The sequence below is a fragment of the Gigantopelta aegis genome, chromosome 8, assembly GCF_016097555.1.
Source record: "Gigantopelta aegis isolate Gae_Host chromosome 8, Gae_host_genome, whole genome shotgun sequence".
NCBI lineage: Eukaryota > Metazoa > Mollusca > Gastropoda > Neomphalida > Peltospiridae > Gigantopelta > Gigantopelta aegis.
In genome coordinates, this window is record NC_054706.1 from 12,338,809 (window position 1) to 12,365,200 (window position 26,392).

The 26,392-nt window shown below is 36.9% G+C and overlaps 1 protein-coding gene across 4 annotated transcripts; it reads right to left on the bottom strand.

Moving 5' to 3' along the window:
- Positions 1–2,005: 2,005 nt before the first annotated feature.
- LOC121378549 (forkhead box protein J1-B-like) lies at positions 2,006–25,320 on the bottom strand. 4 transcript variants are annotated; one of them, XM_041506772.1, is made up of 4 exons: positions 25,170–25,298; positions 14,101–14,365; positions 9,161–9,706; positions 2,006–6,078 (listed from the first exon to the last, which is right to left on the bottom strand). In XM_041506772.1, exons 3-4 carry the CDS (start codon positions 9,662–9,664, stop codon positions 5,248–5,250), a joined length of 1,335 nt encoding a protein of 444 aa, XP_041362706.1. In that variant the 5' UTR covers positions 9,665–9,706; positions 14,101–14,365; positions 25,170–25,298; the 3' UTR covers positions 2,006–5,247. The 4 variants fall into 4 exon arrangements, with proteins under 4 accessions (XP_041362706.1, XP_041362703.1, XP_041362704.1 ...); XM_041506769.1 differs by lacking the exon at positions 14,101–14,365 and having other exon boundaries at positions 25,206–25,320; XM_041506770.1 differs by lacking the exon at positions 14,101–14,365 and having other exon boundaries at positions 25,170–25,314.
- Between the last annotated feature and the right edge of the window lie 1,072 nt (positions 25,321–26,392).

Here is a 26,392-nt window from a genome sequence, read left to right on the forward strand (position 1 = left end):
GAGCTGCATTATCTGTTTAACCACACTACTACAGCACATACACACACACCTGAGCTGCATTATCTGTTTAACCACACTACTACAGCACATACATACACACCTGAGCTGTGTCTGCATTATCTGTTTAACCACACTACTAGAGCACATACACACACACCTGAGCTGTCTGCATTATCTGTTTAACCACACTACTACAGCACATACACACACACCTGAGCTGTGTCTGCATTATCTGTTTAACCACACTACTACAGCACATACACACACACCTGAGCTGTGTCTGCATTATCTGTTTAACCACACTGCTAGAGCACATACATACACACCTGAGCTGTGTCTGCATTATCTGTTTAACCACACTACTACAGCACATACACACACACCTGAGCTGCATTATCTGTTTAACCACACTACTACAGCACATACACACACACCTGAGCTGTGTCTGCATTATCTGTTTAATCCCCCTACTACAGCACATACACACACACCTGAGCTGCATTATCTGTTTAACCACACTACTAGAGCACATACACACACACCTGAGCTGCATTATCTGTTTAACCACACTACTACAGCACATACACACACACCTGAGCTGCATTATCTGTTTAATCACACTACTACAGCACATTGTTTAATTAATCATCAGCTACTGGATGTCAAACATTTGGTAATTCTGACATGTATTCTTTTGAGGAAACTTGCTTCATGTTTAAATTAGCAGTAAGGGACTTTTTATAGGAACGTTGTAAAGAAATGGTTGGGATGGGAAAAAACAATGAGAGATGGGGTCCACTGAGGGATTTCATCCAACAATCAAAGCTAAATTCCGTAACCAGTACATAGATTTCTCGCAGATACCCAGTATTGTACTGATAACCACCCCATCAGATAAAAAACTAGGGTCTATATTTTTAAGCTATATCTTAGTGCTACGAAATTGTAAAACCATTGTAAGCTATGACATCACTATGGCGTGTGCTATACTGACATCATAATCTACTATGTTTTTATGATTTCATAGTGCTAAGATAGCTTCAAAAATATGAGCTCAGACTAGTAAATATTTCATAATGCCAGTTAAAGACAAGACAGCACATTCCATAGTCTTTTTTTATGCAGTACTAATTAAAATAGGTCCATTCTCCATCAAATGTGGTACTGAATGTTCACAGAATGGTTCAGACATAATAATACTTGCAAACCAATTTGTAAATGTTTGCGTCCTAACCCCAACAAAGGAAGGAAGGAACTGTTTTATTTAACGACGCACTCAACACATTTTATTTAGTTATATGGCATCAGACATATGGTTAAGGACAACACAGATATTGAGAGGAAACCCACTGTCGCCACTTCATTGACTACTCTTTTTGATTAGCAGCAGGGGATCTTTTATATGCACCATCCCACAGACAGGGTAGTACATACCATGGCCTTTGATACACCAGTTGTGGTGCAGTGGCTGGAGAATGTTCATAGAATGGCTCAGACATAATAATACTTGCAAACCAATTTGCAAATGTTTGCATCCTAACCCCCCCCCCCCCCCAACAGAGACCATTATATGAAGACTCAGCCTGTACAGTTCATTTCATTATGTTGAGCTCGACTATTGTGGACTACTTCTTGATAAAACCTGTCACGCTAAACTTTTAGTGACATCCTACAGGTTTTAAGCACACCGGTACCAGATACACTGATTTAAAGAAATTTAGTGGCCAGATGAAACACTTTATTACAGATATCTCATCAATGGATATTCCAGGGCCTGTGAAATGCATTTCAAAGTGGGGAGGCTCAGGGAAGGGAAATAGGAGAGTCCAAAGGACCCAAATCTATTTGTGGTGGAGTGGGGTGTGTGTCCGGGACACGCTCCCTGTTTACATGTAATAAGGTGTACCTGTTAAGTGTTATTTGAGTAATAATTGTTTTTTTACCATAGCTAACTCTTCTCTCAAAGTAAACTAATAATATATATAAAAACAACAAAAATCAGATATATGTGTCAACAATATTTCTATTGTATATTCATTATTTACAATATAAATAAATGTTCTTATTTACAATCACAATGGCAATATATAATATATATCTCTCAGCATATGTACAATAAAATGAATAGCACACACGCACACAGTGGATACTCGAAAACAATAAACGGTATTCATCATGAAACGGATGATATGAAAAATATGTAATGAACACTACAAATGGACGGAATGTCAATGTAACAGAATATGCACGTACCACATTCCATTATTTCATTGCTAAACTTTGTTATCCAGTCAAACCTGTGTATAATGGACACATATCAAAGCAACCACCTGTAAAAATGTAGAGGATTTTTCTTAAAACAAGACCTATATACTTAGCCTATTAAAAAAACTGTATCAAAATTTTAAATATTCAGATATATTTAAAGTAATATGTGTGCAAAAATTCCACCCCTCCTTTTAAAATATAAGAGATAAATAAATATTATTTCAAAAAAGAAAATTAAAAAATTAATAAATATACATGTATGTATAAGAAAATAAATATTTGATGGGTTTTTTTTTTTTTTGCATATATCAAAAATGTTAATGTACTGAAACTGCCAATAAAACATTAAATAATTTTTTTTAAATGTATTCTTCCTTAGATGGTTGTTAAGCACAGAGTTAACCGTAGACAACGTTTGAGCAGAATAGAAATGAGATATATGGAACATCAGTGCAAAACGTATAACAAATGGGATGGCTTGCAACAGTAACAAACATCGCTAACCCACAGGGTTGAATACAAAATGGGGAAGAGTGTGTATTTAAATGGGTGGATATCCACTTGTATGTACTGTAATGAACAAAGGACTTGTAATAAAAAAAAAAAAAAAAAATGTTTTATAATATTTATACAATAAATACTCCTATAAAATTTTATTATAAAATAATAATAATAATTCTACTTTTTGAAATAGATTTTGTTTTGTGTGTGTAAATGTTCAAGAAAGGATATGCATTAAAATAGCTGAATTTCGTTTTGTACATGATTGTTTAAAGCATACTGCTATAAATATTAAATTTTTAGAAAATATTTTTTTTTTATCAAAATGATGTATTTTTGTTTTGTAAATATTTGTAAAATGAATACTGCTATAAATATTGAATTAATAAAAATGTTGTATCTTTGTTTGGTAAACATTTATATAATGAATACTGCTATAAATATTGAATACACAGAAAAAACCCAGACTTGACTATGCAATGAATACTCCATAAAACTTAATATAAAAATAACATAACACTTGTCAAAATTTAACAGTTTTTCACTTTATAAACATCCACGTAATGAATACTGGCATAAATGCTGACTTAAAAACTCAAGACATTCGCTGAAACGGGAAGATTTGTCTTTGTAAACATCTTGGCAAGGAATACTGTTATACGTGGTGAATACAAGCACACGACATTCAGCAGAACGGAACGATTCTACTTTGTAAATGTCTATGCGATAAATACTGTGTAAATACTGATATGACATTTTCTCAAAACGGACGGATTTTTGTTTTTTAAACATCTATGTAATGCACACTACTATACACTTTGAATATAAAACTAGATATGCGGTCATATGGACGGATTTTGTTTGTAAACATTTACATATAGGTAATGAACACTGCTAGAAACCTTTAATATAAAACTGGATTTAAGCTCAAATGAACAGATTTTGTTTTAACATCCAGTGCATGTGTTCAATAAATTCTGCTATACAGTTTTAATATAAAACTAGATTTATGCACAAGTGGACGGATTTTGTTATCTAAATGTTTACATGTATTCAATGAACACTGCTATATACATGCTTAAATGGACAGATTTTATCTAAATGTTCACATGTATTCAATGAACACTGCTATAAACATTTAACATAAAACTAGACTTACGCTAAAATGGACGGAGTTTATTTAAATGTTCACATATATTCAATGAACTTTGCTATAAACTTTGAATATGAAACTAGATATATGCTCAAATGGACGGACTTTGTTTTGTAAACATAATATGTGTAATGAATACTGCAATATAACTGCAGATGAAAGTGTCAGTCGCACATGAATGGATGAATGAATGAATGATGTCAACAAATGTTTCAATAAATAACATGTTACGCGTATAATACTACAACTTCGTAACTAGTGACCAAAACACTGGCTCAGTGATTCCGTTTGCAACATCTTTGGGTTGGAATGTAATGCTGATGTGAATGCTGAGAAATATAACACCAAAAATACTGTCAGGATGATTTCAGCATCAAGTGCCAAACACCACTTACCCCATACCCAAACTTCACCCCAATAAACAATCAGGACCACGTTGTTCAAAGCATGGTTAGACGACAACCCTCAGATAGAATGGTATTTTTCCTTTCTTCTTTTTTTTTCTTTTTTTATAAATACAGCAAAAAATGTATTTAATTATGAGTGGATTCCTTTATGCTCTCTTATTAAAGACGAGTTTCAACATATCTTTTCAACTGTTCTTTTTGGTCATTTAATATCCAGTTTTAAATAATTTCTTTGAATCACTGATTAAGCTAACTATGGTTTGAACAACTGGCCCCTAATAACAAACAATTGAAGTGATCTTTTCAAGACTTCAGGCCTGACCATGCCCTACCACACCCACTGACCCATATCACAGAATATACCCCCCTCAACACTCATTTCACCCAACCCACCCATATCACAGGTGATATTAATATTGAGTATATTGCATAATATACTCCCCCCCCCCCCATCCCAGGGGCATAGCTGCCATTGATTCATATCCAAACATTTGTGATGGTAACCAGCAAAGCTATTGCAAAATTGATCTGTAGTAGCATTTTTATAATTATCAGGTATTTACTTTGTTATTACTTGTACTAAATTGTCATCGTAAGATGATTTTAATTTTGAGGGGTGCTACAGACCAACCTCTTAGCACATCATCTGCTGCTTTACAACTCACTGTTTGAACATTAATGTTTTTTACACCAGCTTTGCCCCGGTCATCCCCACCCTACATATATCACAAAATGAGTTCTGTATCACACAACTCACCCCTTTGTTCCTCTGTCCCACTCCCTACTGACCATCCTAACTTTGAGCAGTTTTGTTTTTTGTTGTTGTTGTTTTTTTCAATGACACTCAATGTTCAATTAAAAAAAAACCCACAATCAATGATCCTAGAGTTGATAAAAATCTTAACACACGTCTTCTTCTCATAATATATGTGGGGATGGAATATTATCGATATCAAACAGGTTCTCCATATCGAACGCGTTCGATACATCGTCCCCACTGGGCTGGTGCACGATCCACAGATTGTCATCATCGGAGGATGGGTGTACGGGGGTGTGCAGCCCCCCCGTGGTGTTCCGTTCACCCGTAATGTCTGTCAGCGCCTGGTAGTGTTCGTTCATGTTCACGTTCTCGTCCCACCACTCGTTCAGCTTTATGCCATGTCCGTTTATCGTGAGGTCTAGAGGGTTGTTGTTTGTATAGTCCACGGGGATATCGTCGCCACCACCACTGCCGCCGAAATCGGCGTGCGACAACAAATCGTCCAGTCGCAGATCGTCCGAGTTCGAATCCGATGACGGAGTCCCTAGAGAAGAAATCAGACTGCCGCCATCATCACTGGCGTCATTGAGCAGCTGTTCCGTTTTGATCTTGACGCCAGCGATCTCGATGTCCTGGTTCAAGATGGCCGTCCAGTTGAAGTCGCCCTTCAGGGCAGAATCATCGTCGTCATCGTTGGCGCCGAAGTACATGTAGTTGTAGTTGGTGTTGGCGTACTGGTCATCGGAGTAGCGCGACCGCACATTACCGCTGAGGATGGCGATGTCATCATCATCGTCTTTCTTCAGGCGCTTCGTGGGGGGCAGTGGGGCTGTGTCGCGGCTACCGCGGCGTTTCTTGAACGTCCCGTTCTCGATCATGTCGCTGAATTCCGGGTTGATCCGCCAGAATCCACCCTTTCCGGGCTCGTCCTTTCGGCGGGGAACCTTCTCGAAACACTTGTTGAGCGACAGATTGTGACGGATTGAATTCTGAAAAATAATGAAACTGATATTACAATTGTGCTTTCTTTAAAAAAAAAATGAACATGTGTATAATATTATTATAATAATATTAAAATATATAAGTTGCTATTAGTTACATAACCATTGATAAATAAGTTCTATATTAATGGTTCAAGGAAGCCCAAGACCGTTTCTTCACTAATTTTTATCCCATTCCAGCTAGTGCCATGATACATAGTTTGTGCTGTCCTCTCTGTGGGAAAGTGCATATATAAAAGACCCCTTGCTGCTATTTTTTTGAAGCAGCTGATGTATTAGTGATGGGTTTCTTCTCAACTGTAGACACGAATTTATTAAAGAATTATACAACCATAGTTTTAACAATTTGCATTTTGTTGACTGCAGAATGTTGTCAATTTTCTGAGTGTTTTTATAAACATTAATATGCTGTACTGGAATGTGAAACAAAACGTCACCATGTACATGTTACCATATTTAACTCTTCTTAATTAATACCTTAGAATAACTCAAGTAGTTTGTTCCCCTCAATATACCAAACCTAAGATATGTGTGTGTGTAGAAGGGTTATCAAAAAATACATACAACTCCTGCCATAACAAGTGGTCTGCGATACCCTTATCCACAATGTGTCACACCTGTTTCCTTTTGATAATAAAATGCTATTGACACAGTCAAACTGGTTATCAGCTGGGTGGCTTGTTTCAAGTGTTCACCCTTTTTTCCCCTTGGGGTTAAAGTTAAAAAGTTAAAGTTTATATTTTTTTAAGGACACTGCTAGAGTATACCGACTTGTTAATCATCGGCTATTGGATGCCAAACATTTTGGTAATTTTTGACACATTGTCTTAGTAGAAACCCACTACATTTTGTCCATTATCAGCTAGGGATCTTTTATGTGTACTTTCCCACAGACAAGACATAACATATTAAGCTAGACCCCCACCCCACCCCCCACCCCACCTCTCCTCTGGGGTCGCTATTTTATATTGAAATGTAGGCCCACTATGATATGTACATTTCTTTCTTTTAATCTGGCATTAAAATATTGTATTACAATGTACTAGGTGATAGCAGTGTTTGAAATAAGCACTGACAATTGTAAATCTGCTTGGATAAGCACAATGTACCACAACTAGCTAGCAATAGATGGTCTTTTATTGAGCACATCTGACCTGTATTGTCATTTAAAAGCTACACTTTCACCTTTAAAAGCATAGAATCTAGAGCTATAAAAATTTCGACATATAGTGAAACTTGTATTAATTACAGCCACCATAGTGCATAGCAATAGATGGTCTGTTAAAATGCTTAATTATTGAGCCCATTTGAAAGATGCACTATCACCTTCAAAAGCATATAACCTAAAACTATAGAAATCTCGGCTTTGTTTGTTTATTATACATTCCAGTTAATGAGCATGCATTTCCCTGCATCATACAGCAGTTAATTTCTGCAAGCATACACAAAAGATGCTCAAATATTCATGCAACGCCGGATCCAGGCAGGAAATCCAATTGTTCTAAATAAAGTCAGTGAATTATTGATTTCTCCCGAGTCAATATTGATCAAGTGTAATTAGTACTGTTTACCCGAGTCTTGCAGAACCATGTGCGTGTACTAATATGGCTTAAAACAATATGCAACTGTCACATGCGATGATATACTGGCCTTGTATGTAAAACGCGAGTTTCACAGTGAATTCCTTAGCCTGGACTAGAGTATTTGATTGCTTAAACACTGGTTAACAGGTCCACTACATTATCGTCAAGGTTTCTGACTGAATTTCTCACACTGAACTAGATTATCTGAGCACACATAAACACTGGTTAATGAACCCAGTACATTATTAACATTATCAAATGAATCTGCACCACATTATCATCATGGTTTCATCAATGAATTTGTGAACTGAACTAGAATATTTGATGGCTGAAATGCTGATTTATGAGTAGAGCACATTATTGTCAGTGTTGTGCCTTGACCAGATTTAGTGTTGGTTAGGAGCATGCTTTGCTACCAGTGAAAAAATTGTAAAATATCGCTTTACTACCGTGTAATAAACAAGTAATATTTATTCTACACTACTACCATTCTCTAATTACCTAAATATCACTTTTAATTACTGCTGAATAAATGCCTAAAACCTTTTAATAACAGATGCTCCTGTCTACTGCAGAATGAACAATGTGCTGGGGTGTCAGTGAGCAAACATTCCTTTCCTTTAAATGCTGAGTGCAACTACAGTGATTCTGGAGATGGACCGAAGCTGTGCATGTTAATTAATCATCGCTATCTCCCCGAGAGTGGTCAATAATGTACTGTTATGTGACGGAATTTGATTATTAATTCATTAATGCCCATTGCATTGTTCAACAGACATCTGTCCACGACAAAACCATGATGTTGGTTTCCATTCACCATTATGAGACAGCGGACTTTGCTATTTTGAAACTCTTCAAAAATATAATTGCTAACCCAACAGCACACACATTGATAGGGGGAATATATATCTGATGTCATCTGTCAGTGTATTAATGAGATGATAAGAACTAATCATAGCCCTGTAATTGCCCACGGGAATCATGCAGCAATGTGGTGGAATTTATAATATTCCTTTTTAATGCTAATGTTTCATTAATAAAGTGAAAGCTCTTGAAAAAGGAAGTTTGTGACTGTTGACATTGTAAAAGACGGTCATTGTTGTATGCAAAATGTGGATGTCAGAGGTCCAGAGTGGGAGAGTGGGGGTTGAGTGCATGCACACCCAACACTCCCTCCCAGGTACAGACCCGTTTGTGTTTTGGTATTTTCTATGTATGTTTTCAGTGACAAGACTGGTAGGTACAGAGTTCACAGCCCGATACCGGCTCCCACCCAGAGCAAGTTTTAACAACTCAATGGGAAGGTGTAAGACCACTACACCCTCTTCTCTCTCACTAACCACTAACAACTAACCCTCTGTTTTGGACAGACAGCCCAGAAAGCTGAGGTGTGTGTGCCCAGAACAGTGTGCTTGATTGAACCATAATTGGATACAAGCACGAAAATAAGTTAAAATTAAAAAAATTAAAAAAAACTTTTATCTCACCTGCCAGCTTGGGTCTGCCATCCTGTAGTACATGAAGTTTTCCGTGATCCAGTTGTAGATGGCCGACAACGTGATCTTGTTCTTCTTTGTCTCCTTCATCGCCATGCAGATGAGTGTGGCGTAGGAGTAGGGGGGCTTCACGTAGGGGTTCGTCTTGTAGTCGATCGACTCGCCCGCGTTGCTGTACATCGAGTTGTCCACGTAGTTGAACGTCCGTGGCTCCATCTTGATGGTGGTCGCCATGGGTGACTGGATCCCACCGCCACCACCACTGCCACTCAGCATGCAGTTGTTGTTGCTGATGTTCTTGAAGGGCCGGTTGTCGAGCAGCCCGGGGCTGGACGGTGGGGTCGGGGTCGAGATGTTCATGATGTTCAGGTTCTGCAGCCAGCCCAGGCTCGTGAGGCTGTCGTCAAGGTCAAGGCCTTGTTGCTCGTATGGGTGTTTCGCCGCCCAGTTCTGGCGGAACTTGTGGGCGAGGTGGACTCGGCTTTTAACGGGCATGTTGATGATTATGGTGGAGATGATGATGATGTGTAGGTTGACCTGGAAACAAAAGACAAGTGGTGAAATTGACGATCTCATGAAAAATTAGCAAAATATTTTAGTTTTTAAAAATACCAATTCGGGGCCATATATATAGACAAAATAATTAAAGGAATATTTTTGGTTTTAAAAAAATACCAATTCAGGGCCATATGTAGACAAGATAAGTTGAGGAATGTTTTTGTTTTAAAAAAGAAAAAGTAAAAATTTAAGGTTATATGTAGACATGGGCAAAATAACTACCGTAAGCAGAAAGTTTAGTTGTAAAATATAACAATTCATGGCTTTTTGTAAGAATATACATAAAACAAAGGTGATATTAATAGCAGTTAACTGAAAATGTAGTTAAGTAACAATACTAACAGTGACATTATTAAAGTTTGAAGTGGGGCCATTGGACTACTTCTTGTACCAGTCAGTCACGCCATTTCTGGTATATCAAAGGCCATGGTATGTGCTGTCCTGATCCAGGATGGTGCATATAAAAAGTCCTTTGCTACTAATGAATAAAAGTAACAGGTGCCCTCTATAAGACTATATGTCAGAATTACCAAATGTTAGACATCCAATAGCCAATGATAAAAATAAATCAATGTGCTCTGGTAGTGTCGTTAAGTAAAACAAACTTAATTTTGATGGAAAAGAAGGTCTATTAAAGCATATAATTATATGCTGAACTCATAAATTGATATTAAAATGTCTATTTCATGAAACATAATATCTGCCCCTCCACCTTTCTAGGCTCATACCCAGTGGATTTGTGATGGGTGTGTGCATCCCAGGTCCTCCAGAGAAAATTATTTATCACCATATTAAGTCCATTCCACCCCCCACCTCCCATTTTTTAGCCATTGAAGATCCACATTACCCCCTCAAAATCTTGCTTGCACTTCTAAGAATATTGCCCTATCCCACCCCTTATTATTAAATAGAACCTACCTGCCCACTCAGTCATACAGTATATGTATTTAAGATACATAAATTATAGGTATGACATCTTCAAACTCTTAATAACAACCTTCAGCCAATATTAGATAACACATTAAAAAAAATTCCAGTGTCATATATCAAACGATTTAAGATATATAAAACATAAATATGACATCTTCAAAATCTGAATAACAGCCAACTGCCAATATTAAATCAGACATTAAAAAAAGTCCAATGTTATACCAAAAGCTGTAATATATAAATCCTAAAATGACAAGTCACAACAACTGTCAAACACCGCTCTTTTGGCCATCTCGCCCGAACACGTCAAACTCTTGTTCGTAACGTCTCGGTTATTTAAACACTAGCCGCATAAAAACGACAACACCCGATATCTGCCGAAACTGCAACGCGACAGTGTAATAACAATAACTGACAGCAATAAATTGTAAACAAAAAATACTTACGTTTAGTTTCTGCAACTAATGATGATGATTTGGGGTGTGATTTAACCGGGCTCCAGTTTGCATGTAATATAATATCCAAAACGATCACCGATTATTCCCGTTGAAACTGATATTACCGAAATAAGACACTCGTTATTTACTCGAGGTAAAAAAAAAATATATATATATAGATAGATCAGCTGATTTCATAGAAAGATGCGAATGATGATGATTAAATGAACTCCGGAGAGGAATACCCTAGCTGGGTTTGAGGAGTCACTCGAACACCGGCTCGCTATATACATATCGAAATCAATGCCCAATCAGCTTAGCAACAATGTAAACCCTCATAAATATTTTCGTAGTTTCCGATTGGCCGGCAGGTTGTTGATTGCGCCACCAATGGCAGCCGGTGTAAACAGACTCGCCGACTGGAACACACGTGGTGTGTCTGCGACTGACAGTATTTGTAAATACCGGCTATCGTCTCGGTTCCGTGACCTCGTTGTGTAAATAATATTACCTGTTTTACAGTGCGGGAATCAGAAATGTGATCTTAATTGATTAGCGTAAAATGATATAGAAAAGTTTCAACAGAGTAATTACATCAGTAAACATGTAGGACTGTATCCAGATATTATCAATATTATCTCAAAATGAACGTCAATATTTAAAATAATAATAATAAAAATAATAAATAAATAAATATATATATACACACACACACACACACACACACACACACACACACACACATGTAACGAAAGAAAGAACAAAATGAATGAATGAATGAATGAATGAATGAATGAATGAATGAATGAATGAACGAATGAATGTATGAATGAATGTTTAATCACATCTCAGCATAAAAATAAAAATTAAACAAAATATAACAAAAATGCACCGGCTATTGCGTGCCAGACAAAGGTAACTAACTATATGAATTAACTGATGATCATCAGTATAAAATTTCAAAATTTAAAACAACTGTGCAAAATCTTTTCTTCTGTTTTTTTTATTACAAATATCACAGGTAGGTAAATTAAAAATCATAAAGTATCTCTAAGAACTTTCAAAACAAGCTGTGGATAGAATCGAAATGAAGAAGGAACAAAAATAAACAGAAACGAATTAAACACTTTTAATCCATCGAAAATGGGTGTATTCATTTAAATATATTGGTTTACACAATATTTATTAACCATTAAATATGCGGTTTTGGAATCGACCAACAGGCATGAGCCTATATTAAGGCCTCTCCCTACATTTTTCAAATACAAAGACATTTATACCACCAAGATGACAAATTTAATAAATTGATATTTGTAAACGAAGACAAATGAAGTGAACACAATAATAGCTTCTTATCCCTGCTGTTTGTATTTACAACATTAAACACAATGTAATTGTGGATTTGGGGCCATGGGTGAAACAGATTTTTTGTTGTTGTTATTTTATTCTGGAATTGTTTGTTTGTTGTTGTTTTTCTGTTTCTGTCTTTCGTGGGGGGTTTTGGGGGGTTTATTTTTGGTTGTTGTGTTTTTGTGGGGTTTTTTTTAAATATCAAACTGGATGCAGTATTTAATACATATTTGTGCATGTATATATGCGTGATGCGTGCGCGTATATATACAGGCGTATATTAAGTAAATACATGCGATCATAATCATTGACTAAGTTGACTAAGGATGGATTTCACGTAGACTCAAAGTGGATAACAATGTGTTGTAATAAATTAATAGTATTACTTAAAGACTAAATACCAGTAATACTTAGTATTAACTACGATCTTGCCACGAATTTACTGAACAGCGTAATCAAACATTCTTTTGCGTTAAACCTTGTATTACAATGTACCTATACCACTTTTTACAACAATGTATTCCAATGTCGTAAGAGAAAGAACGACCGGAGAGAGAGAAATAAAAATCAATGTCAGTAATGTGATTATATTACACATGTACCCGCTGTAGAAATCGACAATCCCAGATTGATGGATAATCGATATCACTAATCAATATTACGTATAAAAGTATTAGACGGAAACTATCCGAACTGTGCTTTAATGATAATCAGCGTACAGATTTACGGGGAGGGGGGGAAGGTTCCATTATTTTTCCATAAGAATACCAATGTGACTGTGTCGAGATTTACTTACGACTCGCCACTTTCGCCCTGTACTTATATGCTTAGAAGTATGGCTTTGTTTACATTGCATAAGAAAAATGTTGAAGCGCTAGCTGGGGTTCGTATAGTGGCCAGTGTCGGCCAAAATGGCAAACTTGATATCTGCGTGTACGTACATGTTCCCAGGTGGTGGCGAACTCGTGCTGACGATATAGGCCGATTGCATGTACATGTACGTGTATATGCATACAGAGCTATAAAAGATAATATGTGCGGTTTGAATTGACCGAGTTTCAAAATAATTACATTCCAAGACGCTGGTTGATAAGAGAGTGGCCGTGTCAAAGTTAGAATCGCACCTGTTGAACTGAACACCTCTGTTAAAATGAGACACGGATTCCGCGGAATTAGATTTAAAAAAAAAAAAAACCTGTCTATAGCAGCCACCAATGGGATCTACTGGCTTTTTTTTTTAACACATCAGAAAATTTAGGGGTTTTATGGGATTTTTTTAGAAGGGATGGGTGGTGTGTTTGTGTGTGTGTGTGTGCGCGTGTGTGTTTCGTTATGGTGGGTGGTTTTTTTTCTTTTTTGGGAGAGGTACTCTTCGTGGCCTCCACCCCCACCCCCACCCCCATCCCCTACACACACACACGCGCGCGCGTACACACACACACACACACCGACTACGTCAGTGTTTAATGTCAATATTATAATTTATGTACATTTTTGCTGAAAATCGTTATTCAAACGTTTAATGCAGTATCAAGTTTGCCATTTTGGCCGACACTGGCCACCCATAGTCCATACACTACTAAAATGTAAGGCTGTTTCTATAGTGTCAGTAGCCATGGCAACATTTCCAGTATGAATCGCAGGGTTGACACACACCTTATGAACTTGTTAGCAACTGACTATCCTCTTTTTGTCCTCTCTCTAGATCTATCTTCTTCTTTTTTCTTTATCCGACATCCGCTCCATATTCACCATTAAGCTTGTATAAATCTTTTACATCCTGCGTCATATACAAATGTGTTTTTTCTTTCTTTTTTTCTCCTTTTCTTTTTTCTGTGTTTGTTTGTTTGTTTGTTTGTTTGTTTTGTTTTGTTTTGTTTTTTGTTTTTAGTCTCTTCTTTTTTTCCTCTTTTTTTTTCTCCTTTAAAAAAAAAAAAAAAATCATGATTGAACTTCTTTACATCCTACATTGTATATCAATGTTCTTCCCCCCCCCCCCCCCCCGCCCTTCCCTTTCATTCTTTTGTCTGTTTCTTTTCTTTACTTTCTTTTCTCATATTCATGACTGAGCTTGTAATTCTTACATCCTGCAACGTTTATTCATATTGTGACCGTATTAATTTAAACTACCTGTACACAGTCACGCACTATTCACATATTTTTATATACACAATACAACGCACTTACTGTCTGTAAAACACACAACGCAAATCAGAATCTTCATGGATGTCATCAGAAAATAATGTCTGAAAAGGGGGCGTCATTTCGTATTGAATTAGTAACGGTTATGTCTAATATTTAAGTATATTTCAAAAGAGAGAATTACAAAACAAAAAATAAAAAATCACCGCCGAAAAAGGGATTTGTTCGCGCCGCCGGTGACGTGCTTCATCTCAGACATTTAGGACCCTATTTGATATCATACGATGCATAAACGATATAGTTATGACATAAATGTCCAGACGTTCAAGACGAAGTAGAAACATTACAGAAAGGAGGATTTGGGGGCATGCAATCTGACTGAAATCAGCTCTATTGGTCTACCGGTTATTAACGAGTGGAGCTGATCTTAATCAGATTGGTGGGGCATGAAAGCCCTTCGCCCATTCCTCAAACACAAATTCTACAGGTGGATGCAGAAGTTTTAGAGGGTGGGAGAAACATAAGCATACCAGACAGGGGCGCCCCCCCCCCCCCCCCCCCCCACACACACTAGTGTTGGAGCAAAACCTCAAATTCGGGTGAAAATGATACAGATATTCAGGCAAAATGTGCTAACCTGCAACCTTTTTACCATGCGTTTCCATCATTCTACCTTCAAAATTAGTTGTAATCGATGTAAAAATGCGTAGTGATTCGTTTGAAACCCTATGTAGCTGTTTGTTAGTAATGGTAATCCAGATTCGGGCATTTTCGTTTAAGTCGGGCAAAAGCCAGCCTGCACCCTTCCCCCCTCCCACCACCACCACCAAAAATGGGAGCCCGTACTTCTATGGGGAGAAGCGAAATAGCGCGCTACATTTAAGTAGGAATCCCAATGTCTGCCAGACATTATACTATCCCTGTAGTAAGTGGGGGTCAACTTCTTTAAAGGACTTGCCCGAGTGCTATCATGTCAAGCATAGTGAGTACTGATAGACGTTGTTAATGGGTGTATATGATATCCAAATATCATCACGAAATCCACACCGTTTTGTTTGTGGTCCGTGTCATTTGCGGAACATTTTATACACAGTAAAGAAAAGAAAAAAAGGTTGTAAGGTGAACAAGCTACGGTCATTTGTATCACAATACCGTCGAGGCTTGGGGGTGGTGTGGGGTGGAGTTGGGTGGTGTAGGCTGGTGTGGGGTGGAGTTGGGTGTACTGATCATATATTAGAATAATAGATGAGCTAATTTAAAATATTTTAACGGTACTCGAGCGCATACAATTTAAAACGCACAAACAAAAAAATCTTCCAGGACGGCACGACTTCCAACACCACTGGTTGAACCCTAGCCCGAGTGCTCTGACGGTAAGAGAGCTAGATGAACATTTGGACAGTTATAACTGTCCATATGTCCGTCTAGCTCTTTTACCGTCAAAGCACTCGGGATAGTTGAACCCCATTGTCAATATATAATAACTGGCAGATTTTCCACTCTTACAGACTGGGGTTTGTCCCGTCCTAACCACCGCCCCACGACTGGTATATATGCTGCCCCTGTCTTTGGGGAAAGTGCATAGTAGAATCCTTACTGGTAATGGGAAAATGTAGCAGGTTTATTCAAAGAGTTGTCATTTCTTTAACAAACTTTAAACTTTAACTGTGATTGCACCCTATACATAACCGACCTCGTTGATTGCTATCCAGTGTATCCATATCGGTTACATATACAGTGAATAATCATACTTTATATTGGTTAAAAATTACAGGTTGTGCCAAATACTAGTGTGTAAATTAACACACTTGCATGAGTGCCATACGAAATATATGGTACTCATGTGAGAATGTAATATCTTTCATATGACACTCGTATTCGTGAAATATTCTATGTAGTACTAATATGGATAAAATCTTGTGAAAATATGATCCGGTCTCAGTGGTGTCGTAGTTAAACCATCGGACTTAAGGCCAGTAGCTATTTGCAGTGGCACAGGAAGGTGCCAAAAAGTGTGGGGGGGGGGGGGGGGGGGGGGGGGGGACACACTTTTATATTTACACACTTTTACACTATTATAAAGCAAATATAAAGCGAAATATCTATAAAGTGGTGGGCACATGCCCTCTTGACACCCCCCCCCCCCCCCCGCTTCCTACGCCAGTGTATTGGGTTCGCATCTCGGTACTGTCTCCTACCAGAGCGCGTGTAACAACTCAGTACCCCCACTGTCTTGGACAGACAGTCCAGATAGTTGAGGTGTGTGCCAGGATAGTGTGCCATAACCTTAATTGGATAAAAGCACGAAAATACGCATAACGAAACGAAACGAAATGAAACGATCCATGCTCAACATGTTAGCTTATGGAAGAAGAAATTTCTTCTGTTTAACGAAACCACTAGAACACATTAATGTAGTAATCATCGGCTATTGGATGTCAAACATTTGGTACTTTTTGACAAATAGTCTAAGAGAGGAAACCCGCTACATTTTTTTCCATTAGGTCATGTCATGTCAAGGCAGAGTGTTTAACGTGCATATTCAGAGCAAGTTGTTGTAGAGCACGCCTGTCATGGGCGCAGGTGCCGGCCTCGGCCGATTACTCCGCCCAGGACGGCATTTTTCCATTAGTAGCAAAGCAATCTTTTATAGGCACCATCCCATAGACAGGATAAGTCATACCACGGCCTTTGATGTACCTGTCGTGGTGCACTGGCTGGTGCGAGCCCAGTGACGTGGATCGAGCTTATTAAAGTGGCGTGCGTTCGTGCGTTCGTGCGATCGTACTTATTCTTGTTTTATGATTAATGGTAGCGTTACTGCCGAATTCTAACCTACGTCTCTATACAAAGTTCGCCTCCCACTGACTCAAATATCAAATGCTCACATTTAACCCTAATGACGTAATTATACACGTATTACAAATGGCCCGGATTTCACAGGTTAGTGCACACGAAAGGTGTTTTGAGTGTTAATCATTTTAATACGGTTACGGCTGTCCACACAAAGTGAACAAGCGTTCCAGAATACTGCCTCGATTGAAAAGGTTCAGAACAGAACTACGCAGGACCGTACTACACCCAGACCGTTATTCGGCGGTGTACGAGGATAACGTGAAAAGAGGTAGCCGCACGAAACACGAAAATGTGGTCAGCATTTGTTTCATCGTGAATAGGTCTATTCCAGAAATTAGCGCGTGAATAGTGGGCGGTACCTAAGTTATTTCATGCCTGCTAATATTTGACCTACTAACTATGTTATTATCATTTTAAAAAACATATATTTTGTAATACTTTTAATGTTCACAGGTCTAAATCACTGAATTATATTTTGTGTGTGGCGGGTATTTAAAAAATATAAATATTCCCCTACCCAATATTGTCTTCATTATTCTGGAGTAGTTTAACACATAAAACTAACAACATTTAACGCTCACTTCATACTGTGCGAACGGTTCTAGAAATCAAAATGGATAAAGAATATTTTCTTAAATACGATTATTATTATTATTATTATTATTTATTACATGTATTGTCTGCTGAATCATAGTAAGTGCAGCAATAACCAAATTGTTTGTGTGTTTTGGATTGCCACTGCTTGTCTATCGTCCCACCCGACCTAACATGGAAAATATAATTAGATATTTTAATAATTAATGAGTTTATTCTCAATATCTCAGCCTAGTTTCTTACAAACAGTTGTGACGAACTAAATCTAGATATGTTTGCTGCCTGCATTGTTTTGTTTCTTAACCCCCCTCCCACTCCACGCCTCCCCATTTTTATTTATTTTAGTCTATTACTTTTTCAACAGCCGCGACTGTGACGTTAACGTTTGCGTTTAGCTCACTGAATCTTTAATATTTCATTTTCAGCTCCGTTTCAAATAAACTATAACTTCTTAACCAATCGAACTTGAATTGGTTTATATGTTCGTCATAATTGATGCTAAAAGAGAGAGAGAGAGAGAGAGAGAGAGAGAGAGAGAGAGAGAGAGAGAGAGAGAGAGAGAGAGAGAGATAATGAAATGTTTTATTTAATTAGGGAGGGGAGGGAGGGAGGAGATAGACATACATACAGACAGACTGACAGAGAAACAGATATATAGACAGAGAGACAGAGAGAGAACTACACGTAGAATAATTAAATGTTTTATTTAATTAAAAAAGGTTACATGCATTGGTATTATAATCCATTATGAATGACACCAAATCAGTTTAGGGGTAGGCGAGACATTTGATTCCGCGGAATTAGTCGGGTCTGATATTTCAGTCCGATATTGTGATAATCTGATGGGAGACTCGAGATTACTGGTGTTCTGCCGTCGACATTCCCCGCACTCTGTCTTCATTACGCTGTGTCGTGTCTTTGCCAATGACGTCGTAATCAACTCCATTGTTATTGAACCCGCATAGAAAAACAAGTAATTAAATCCCAGGCAATAACTACAGGTCATAATTAAAGTTAAAGTTTATTTCGTTTCAACACCACCACTAGAGCACATTGATTTATTATTCATCGGTTATTGGATGTCAACTATGTGGTAATTTCTACATATTAGTCTCAGAGAGGAAACCCGCTACATTGTTCCATTAGTGGCATGCATTATTCCACTGACAGGACATCACTTACAACGGCCTTTGATATACCAGTCGTGATGCACTGGCTATAACGAGAAATAGCCCAATTGGCACACCGACGGGGATCGATCCTAGATAGACGGCGCATCAAACGAGCGCTTTACCACTGGGCTAGTTACAGTTATCAATCGTTAAAATTAGCAAAACTAAAACAATTAATAACGGTAACAAAAAGATGCGGACTAAGCACGTGCCCCTGCGACCTCCCATGATTCGTGACTGTCTTTGAAAGGGAACTTAATTACGGAGACGATACTTAGCGCCTTTGATGTCTGCGCTCATCACCCGAGGATCTTACCTTGATTAGTCTGATGTTAATTATTGAGATCATCGTGTTTTGAAAACAAATTAGATAATTCATCGTCGCCTTTTTTTTCGTTTCTATCAAACCATAGTGTAATTAAATCAACTGACAGACGATGCGGTATATGAGTAGATTTCACTTTCTTCCTCCGCGTAAGATAATTAAAACAGATTTATTGCTAACACCATTCTGATACAATAATTATAACAATAAGTATTAATTAGGTTACACCTTTCATAGATTTGTGTTTTGTTTTTGGGTTGGTTTTTTGTGTGTAAATGATGAGTTGTAATTGCTTAAACTGAAATTAAAAAATATATATATACAAAGCACATGTTTAGAAGCATACATTAAAAGTTATTAAACATGTTTTATTGCATTAAAACAAATAATAATAATAATAATAATAATAATAATAATAATAATAATCGGGCGTTAGTTTTTCGACTTATTATAGTCTCTCTGTGCCATAATATAATAGACTATGCATTTCAGTTCACATAATAAACTTATAATAAAACAAAGACAGCCCAATATATAGAGTAAAATACAGTGATATAATGTTATAACAGATGCATATCAAATAAGTTACAAGTATGGACATAAATTATTATTAAAATTCAAAATATTTTAGATTGATTCGTAATACATATTTTGCTACATTGTACAAATGTCAATGTTTGTAAATTGATTTATTGAACAAAACATTTCAGTTTCTTTTTACTCAAAACAATTACGCAAAATGGGCAAAGAATAATATCTGTTTAGAACAGAAATCTTAATTGTGTCATTATTTTAATTGTGGTGCTTTATGCTAAGAGCAAAAGAGGACATCTAAGAGCTATTATCTGTACGACTATCACACGGGCCGGTGTTACAATTGTCACCGTCGTCTCGCGGCTTTTCACTTCTGCAACTGAAAACTCTGACGTGTCTGATCAATGTCTGGTATTAATCACCGGACGACACTTACGTTTAGATCAGACACAGGTGTGCTAAACCAGGTAGACACGATACCTGTCAAGCATTTAAGTGCCTACTTTCTATCGAGCTGATGGAAGGCAATATATATTTTACACTGCGAACTTAGTGGCAAATCAAATCGTCACATAGGTTCACGCCATTTTAACAAAAGAGCGCTAGACATTCTTAGGGTTACTGTGTCAACACTTTCTGAACAGTTCTCCAATATTAATTATCTTATATCCATCTTTAATAATTATAACCTGGCTATGTACAAACATTTAATCTAAATTTAAAATACATTCTTTAAATGTTAATGATGTTTTTGCATAAATACATCTGTGGCAGAAAAGGCTACGTAATTTTAGTTACCAGTCGATGATTTCGATAATACCAGGGCTGTAGCTAGCGGGGGGGGGGGGGGGGGGGGGGGCAGAAAAAAAAATTCCGGAAAAAATATAGAAAGTTAAAGAAAATTCTCTTCTTAACCGTTTAAGGGATTTTAGACCATTAACTACTCAATTGTTGTCCCCCCCCCCACCCCCAACAATCCTAGCTGCATCCCTGAATACTACTACTACTACTGCTGCTGCTACTACTACATTAGTAGTAGTAGTAGCATTAGTACTACTACTGCTACTACTACCACTACCACCACTACTACTACTATTACTTTTACGACTAGCTACTACTACTCCTTCTACTACTACTACTACTATAATATTATTACTATTACTACTACTACTACTACTATTATTACTACTACTACTACTACTACTACTACTACTACAACTACTATGACTACTACGTCTTCTACTACCACTACCACAACCACAACAACTACTACTACTTTTAATACTACAATAACTACCACTACTACTACTACTTCTCTTCTACTACTACTACTACAATTACTACTACTACTACAATTACTACTTCAAGTACAATTACTACTACAAGTACAATTACTACTACAAGTACAATTACTACTACTATACTACTACAAGTACAATTACTACTACAACTACTATACTACTTCTACTACAACGAATACTACTACTGCTACTACTACTACTAATAATAACGATGGCAATGGCAACGAAAACGACAGCGTCAATGACGATATTGCTAAAATAGCACTTAATTAATTATTGCAACTTTCTATTTGACATCTAGTATTTTACATATTCTTGAAAAACAAAATCGTAAAAATACCCCCCCCCCCCCCCCTACACACACACACAAAAACAAAAACAATAATAGCAGCATCAGCATTAACAACAACAAACAAACAACTATATTGTTTGCAGATATATTTGGAAAGTTTGGTTTGCATGCATTAATTATTTTATCATTATCTTTTAGTTTCTGTGATGTGTAATTCCTAGTTATTGAAGATGAAAACGTAATTAACGAAACATTACATCAACCACGTCAACATACACTGCTGATTACGTTGATATTAATTATTGGGATGATCATGTTTGGAAAACAAATTAGATCATTAATCTACGTCCTTGTTTGACCGTGACCTAATTAAAGCCATTCAGCGAGATAGATTACATTTCACTTTGATATTTCCGTTATCTCGTGTTTCTCTTTATCAGTTTTAGTTAATTAACTGTACTTTTATTTCACTAACGCTTTTGTTTTTCTTTTCTTAGAATAAGGAATTAATTCATCCTAATTTGTCCAGTTTTGTTTGTTATCGCAATGATAACGTGTAGGTTAAGGTCAATAAAATAAATGAACTAAATTAAACGATTTTAATAGAATATTCGTACTCTTGTTAGGATAAATAATCATTAGTACTAGTACATGCCGTACCCTCCGGGGGCAGGGGGCAGGGGGCATGGGGGCAGGGGGCAGCGGGGGGCTGGGGGAGGGCAGTTGCTCCCCTGAGAATCTCACTTCTTTTTTTTTTACTCCAGAAAATTGCATACACATCTCAGGGTTTAATTTGTAGTGTTTCATTTGTTTATAAAAAGTAGTAGTGCCCCCCCCCCCCCCCCCCCCCCCTCAGGATTTTGATCAGGGTACGGCCCTGAATAAGCCATCGGTGTAATTCGACAAATATAATGTATTAATTATAGTATTGTCTTAGCTAAGGTGGCTCTACGTATATTAATCCCTATTTTTGAAAGACTACTATTTAATCCAGCAAAAGAGGACATCTGTAAGTGCTATTATCTGTACGACTATCACACGGACCGGTGTTACAATTGTCACCGTTGTCTCGCGGGTCATCGCTTCTTCAGCAGAAAGCTGTGACGTTGCTGATCAGTGGCTGCGACTAATTACCGGACGACACTGATGTTTAGATCGGACACAGGTGTGCTAAACCAAGTAGTCCCGATACCTGTCACCGGTCGACAACTTAACATTAATGACGTATTTAAAGGCTTTAGAAGAAGAATGTTTGAGTGTTTTTCCTATTTTGAAAGGCTGTGTTATCTTCTCTAAAAAAAAATTAATTGGACATAATTGTATTATTTAACCATAATGTCTCTCATAATTTGATAAGGAATGGCTTATATACTTTTATGTTTGTCTTATTAGATATACATGGGATGTATATACGGTGAAACGTTAATAAATTAACTGTCTGTACGCCTACCTAACATCATACAGTGAAGAGATCACTTTATTAATAACCAATACTCTAATACAGAACAACCGTGTGTTTAAGGTGGGGGGGGGGGGGGGGGGGGGGGGGGTGGGGGGGGTGTCATATTTTGGTTATCCTAATCATGTACATTATATGTTCCATTTAACCTGTATTAAACAGCCAGCTGTCTTAAAAAAACAGCAATGTGGACGCTTATTGTAATCATGAAATTTAACCTTATTTTTTCTTTGTATTTAAATTTCTTTAGTTAGCCTTTTGTTTTAGCAGTGTTCTTTCAAAAATAAAATACTTTGCATAGATGAATGGATATTTGGTTTATGTTTAACAATTTATGAAAGTCATTTCATTTCATTTCAACTTATTTTTGTGCTTATATCCAATTAAGGTTCAAGCACGCTGTCCTGGGCACACACCTCAGCTATCTGGGCTGTCTGTCCAGGACAGTGGGTTAGTTATTAGTTGGTAAGTGGTTAGTGAGAGAGAAGAGGGTGTAGTGGCCTTACACCTACCCACTGAGCCCTTAAGAACTCGCTCTGGGTTGGAGCCGGTACCGGACTACGAACCCTGTACATACCAGCCTGTAGTCCGATGGCTTAACCACTGCGTCACCGAGGCCGGTAAAAAGTCATTAAAGGGTGTTTCACAAATTTGGATTAATTGGAAACGTCGCAAAATGGTTAAAACAACATGTCATCGTTAGTGTCAAACATGTTGGAAATTTAATGATTCGCATATAAACCATCTGATGAATCAGTTTGGTTGTTTGTTCAACAGTTAATTTAGTTGTAACTGATCGGTCTTTAATTCTTTGTTGCCACATTCAGAATGTTGATATACAAGAGCCCAAACACCCACATCAATGCTAAATGCCTAGCAAAGTGCAAAAAACACCTGCCATTTTTGTTTGCCGCGGGAATTCTATGCGTGTCGTAAATAGCCTTTTGATGAATTAACTTGATATAATCTAATTAGACATTACCCTTTTGCACATTACTAAGGTATATTAATTTAATTATGCGGGTAAATGTCAAAACGGGTTTGTTAGGTAGGCTTACTTTGAAATTATCTTCTTATATATTTTTTTTTAGCCTAACAGTTTGTTAAAAAAATTATAACAGTTTTGAAAGTGACAGTAATATGTTGAACACTCGTAATAAAATAAGCAAATATTGTGAATAATAAAATTAACATTAAGTAATTGTAGTCAAAGGCAACTGGTTACACTAAATATTAAGATGACAAAGCTACCTTTTCAAACATAATGGTTCAAAGTAGGCCTATACTAAAAATGGTGTATAGGCCTATATGTGTGTGTGTGTGGGGGGGGGGGGGATTTGGGAGTGGGTGGTGGTGCTACAAAGATCCAAAATATTTGTAAACATTTAGGGCCATACATAGCACACACACACACGCACGCATCCTGCCAAAAACAAAAAGCAAAGCAAAAAAATAATAAAATAATAATAATAAGAAAAGCAATTAAAAAACAATAATAAAAAAATAACAAACAAACAAACCACTAGGGCACAATAATAGATGGGATTCTCCAATTATACACTCGTAAACTAAAAAGGGCCACATTTTTTAAGTATCCCCACCATTACAGGTATCCCCAAACAATGACATGTCGGATATGTTATACTTACGTTATATAATAAAGAGTAAAGGTAGGACACTTCCGATTGAACTCTTTATATATTTAACTATAGTATTTGTATAAGGGGTTTCTGTTTGTGGGTAGCTGTGCCCACCATGTCCCCAATTCATAGTCCGTCCTATCCTACAAACGTGGGCGCTTTTTTTAACTTATAATTTTTGTTTGGTTTAACGTAAGAAGAAAAGTAAAAGTGTTTTGTAAATAATTTATTAAAAACTTTTTTTTTTTTTCTTTTTTTTTGCAATTTAGAAAACAATCGGCTAAAGAATAAATAACTTGTAGGCTAGTAAATTCCATAGTATAAAAAAAAAGGCGTTCCCTATGGGAAGGACTAGGCCTGTAGGTAGACACTGACTGTGCTATCTTTTTTCATAGTTTCAAGTATATTACCTGTCGGAAAAACATTCATTTAGAAAGAGTTAGCACCTTATTTTCGCTTTCATTCCACACCAGCATGGATTCTCGTTAAAATACTTAGTTAATTACACACAAGAGTCAGGTATCAATCGGACATTTTTCACCTTTAGCTATATGACGTCACGTGACGTCACAGGAATCAAAGCGAATTTGAGTTTCTTCTTCGTGTATTTTCGTAATTTAGCATTTTAAAATTCAGGTGGCTGGAATAATCAGCAGCTGAATTTTATATTTACGGTAATTTCTTTACAAACCCAGGTCACTTGAGGTGTTTTTCATAATATAGGCTTAAGAATAAATATTTTTAAAAATACAAATGAAAAACATAGGTCTAATAGGCCAAAATAAATAAATAAAATCTTATTTTTAAAATGGCGCGTTATATGTAAAGAAGAAAAAAAATGCTACACAGTACACAGTAAAATAAACTGCTTATTGTGGTCTACTTTTCTCTTCTTATTTTTTATCACCCGATACATTCTATGTGTTGATGATGGAGAAGTTACAAGTTAATATAGATAAACAAGTGTAGGCCTATAAGTAGGGTGTCCACGAGTAGGCCCCTACTAGAGAACTCGAGCACGGGCCGTCTAGCAAGACTGAAGTAGGCCTACGTACCCGTGCAAGGAATAAGCCTCTCATTTATAGTGTCATTCCGTGGGACTTGAATGTTAATTTTTGGAACCATCCCTGATTGTAATTGTTATAGTATGTAGATAAGTTTTGGTCATTTTGCCATGTGCTTGTCGCCGATTAGCCTACATTAGGGCCTACATATGATTAGGCCTATAGAGCTATGAAACATGGAGGTAAAACAAAATTTAAGTGTGTGAAATGCAATACAATAACATGCTTTGGCATACATGTTCAGCGCTGGAATTAAAATGCATTATGCTATTTTACTGCATTCCTTAAGGCTTAGTCTCAATATCATCTACTGTAAGTGTCGGGTACTCGGGTCCGGGTCGAGTTTGACACTCGAGTATTCGAGTCCTATATTTTGGACTCGTGAATGCCCTGTGTATATGTGTATGTTTTTAAAAAGAAATAATGGTTATCTAAGAAGAAATGAGAAATTATTTTATACGTTGTCGAATACTAGTATATAGGCCTACGGCTAAAAACACTATAGTCCATATAGGGCTATATATACATTTTTAGTTATTTTGTTCACGTGGCCTAAATATCTGTTGTGA

What these genes read in the sequence shown, in the direction of transcription:
- LOC121378549 (XM_041506769.1), bottom strand. Translation starts at nt 25,235, where the DNA reads ATGCTGGTGTGGAATGAAAGCGAAAATAAG. An exon ending in GGAATGAAAGCGAAAATAAG is followed by an intron (nt 9,707 to 25,205) that starts GTGCTAACTCTT and finishes TTTTGTTTCCAG; the next exon opens with GTCAACCTACACATCATCAT. An exon ending in TGGCAGACCCAAGCTGGCAG is followed by an intron (nt 6,079 to 9,160) that starts GTGAGATAAAAG and finishes ATTATTTTTCAG; the next exon opens with AATTCAATCCGTCACAATCT.